At 59.2% G+C, this 2,194-nt stretch overlaps 2 protein-coding genes across 2 annotated transcripts; both read left to right on the top strand.

The window, feature by feature from the left end:
- The first annotated feature begins 268 nt into the window (after positions 1-268).
- LOC107553390 (noggin-2-like) lies at positions 269-1,610 on the top strand. The gene has a single exon (XM_016235586.1). The coding sequence runs from the start codon at positions 843-845 to the stop codon at positions 1,530-1,532; it is 690 nt and encodes a 229-aa protein (XP_016091072.1). The 5' UTR covers positions 269-842; the 3' UTR covers positions 1,533-1,610.
- Positions 1,563-2,194, top strand: LOC107553387 (noggin-2-like). The gene is made up of 2 exons (XM_016235583.1): positions 1,563-1,568; positions 1,610-2,194. Exons 1-2 carry the CDS (start codon positions 1,563-1,565, stop codon positions 2,081-2,083), a joined length of 480 nt encoding a protein of 159 aa, XP_016091069.1. The 3' UTR covers positions 2,084-2,194.

The following is a 2,194-nucleotide window of genomic DNA, read 5'->3' as shown; positions in this document are numbered from 1 at the left end:
AATCCCAAATGTGTGTTTTCTGGTTGCTGTTCTGTAGCAGCCTGTGATAAATCTAGAGCTGTTGTGGTGGGATGTGTGTGTTGGGAGGGGGGTCTCATTGTATGTGTGAGTGTGTGTTCTGCTGTCAGTCAGACTGAGGGTTCTTGGTGAGCTGGGTGCGCACACGCGCACTAATGGGGCGACGGGGGAGGAGGGAAGGGGTGGGGATATTTAACTTGGGAAAGAGAGGAGTTCTCCTCCAAAAGCGCTCATTCTCCTCTGTCCCAGATCAGGACCAGGCGAGTTTTTCGGACGGCTCTGTGGAGGAGGATTTCAGACACAGCGGGGATATGAACGCACCGCGGCTGGAGAACATGCAGCAGACTTTAGCGGGAACGCTTGGCGCAAACGTGTAGAGGAGCCTGATTTTATTCCGGACTGAACCCGAACATGTTCTAGACGCGTTTGAGGTTCCGATCGCGGAGTTCTGCAGGGTCTGTGGAGAGACTGAGCGGCTCTCGTCCCGGTTCAGCAGCGCCGGTTCGGCGGGACGCACTGGAGCCTGTGCGCTCAGAGAGAGAGGAGTGCGTAAAAATAACATTGGCTAAGACGCGCTCCATTCCGCGGGCGCGCTGACATTTCAAACGCCAGTTTGGGTGTTTGACAGAATCCGAGCAGGCTTTGGAAACCGTGCCATACCATCCTATCCCGTTGCCATGGTGACCCGCCGAAAAGTCCGATGAGGATAAAGTTTTGCAGCGCACTTGGCACGCCTCAGCTGAGCGAGTATCCCTGAAAACAGACAGCCCATGTCCCATGTCATTCCGGGCCACGCGGCCGTCTATTAAAAGATCTCGCTATTTATGCGCGGGTGTGTGAAGGCCAACTCCACTCCGCAGACAGACAGAAGACGAGTCATGGGCAGCATCACCCGCGCTTTGCCGCTGCTACTGCTGCTCCTGTGCGCGCAAGGCGCCGCGGCCCAGCACAACCTGCGCCTGAGGCCCTCGCCCAGCGAGCATCTGCCGGTCCCCGACCTCAAAGAGGACCCCGATCCGGAGCACGATCCGCGCGAGCAGGACCTCTCGGAGAAGACGCTGCGCAAGAAGCTAGGCAGCAACTTCGACCCCAGCTTCATGTCCATCCACCTGCCCACGCAGCTAAACGCCAGCGCGCTTCCGGAGCTGCCGCGCCTGCCCATGCCCGCCGACCTCAAGAAGCTGAACCTGACGGAGACGCCGTACGGCAGGCGCGTCAAGGTGGGCAAGAAGGCGCGGCGGAAGTTTCTGCAGTGGCTGTGGATGTACACGCACTGTCCGGTGCTGTACACCTGGAAGGACCTGGGCGCGCGTTTCTGGCCGCGCTACATCAAGGAGGGTAACTGCTTCAGCGAGCGCTCGTGCTCCTTCCCCGAGGGCATGTCCTGCAAGCCGGTCAAGTCGGTGACCAAGACCCTCCTGCGGTGGTACTGCCAGGGCTTCCTGCGGCAGAAGTACTGCACGTGGATATCAGTGCAGTACCCCATCATCTCCGAGTGCAAGTGCTCCTGCTGAGCAGAGAGAGAGGGGGGCTATCGATTGGGAATGATTGCACTGTTTACCCACGGACAGAGACGTGTGGCGCCACATAGCGAATCTCGGAGAAGACGCTGCGCAAGAAGCTAGGCAGCAACTTCGACCCCAGCTTCATGTCCATCCACCTGCCCACGCAGCTGAACGCCAGCGCGCCGCCGGACCTGCCGCACCTGCCCATGCCCGCCGACCTCAAGAAGCTGAACCTGACGGAGACGCCGTACGGCAGGCGCGTCAAGGTGGGCAAGAAGGCGCGGCGGAAGTTCCTGCAGTGGCTGTGGATGTACACGCACTGCCCGGTGCTGTACACTTGGAAGGACCTAGGAGCGCGTTTCTGGCCGCGCTACATCAAGGAGGGGAACTGCTTCAGCGAGCACTCGTGCTCCTTCCCCGAGGGCATGTCCTGCAAGCCGGTCAAGTCGGTGACCAAGACCTTCCTGCGGTGGTACTGCCAGGGCTTCCTGCGGCAGAAGTACTGCACGTGGATACCGGTGCAGTACCCTATCATCTCCGAGTGCAAGTGCTCCTGCTGAGCAGCGCGCGCGCGAGAGAGAGGGTTTATCGATTATGAATGATTGCACTGTTTACTCACGGACAGGGACGTGTGGCGCCACATAGCGAATCTATTTTTGTATACATATACA

The sequence above is a fragment of the Sinocyclocheilus grahami genome, unplaced genomic scaffold, assembly GCF_001515645.1.
Source record: "Sinocyclocheilus grahami isolate Dianchi unplaced genomic scaffold, SAMN03320097.WGS_v1.1 scaffold472.1, whole genome shotgun sequence".
NCBI lineage: Eukaryota > Metazoa > Chordata > Actinopteri > Cypriniformes > Cyprinidae > Sinocyclocheilus > Sinocyclocheilus grahami.
The sequence above is the reverse complement of the archived record's forward strand: the minus strand, read 5'-3'. Positions and strand labels throughout refer to the sequence as shown.

What these genes read in the sequence shown, in the direction of transcription:
- LOC107553390 (XM_016235586.1), top strand. Translation starts at nt 843, where the DNA reads ATGCGCGGGTGTGTGAAGGCCAACTCCACTCCGCAGACAGACAGAAGA.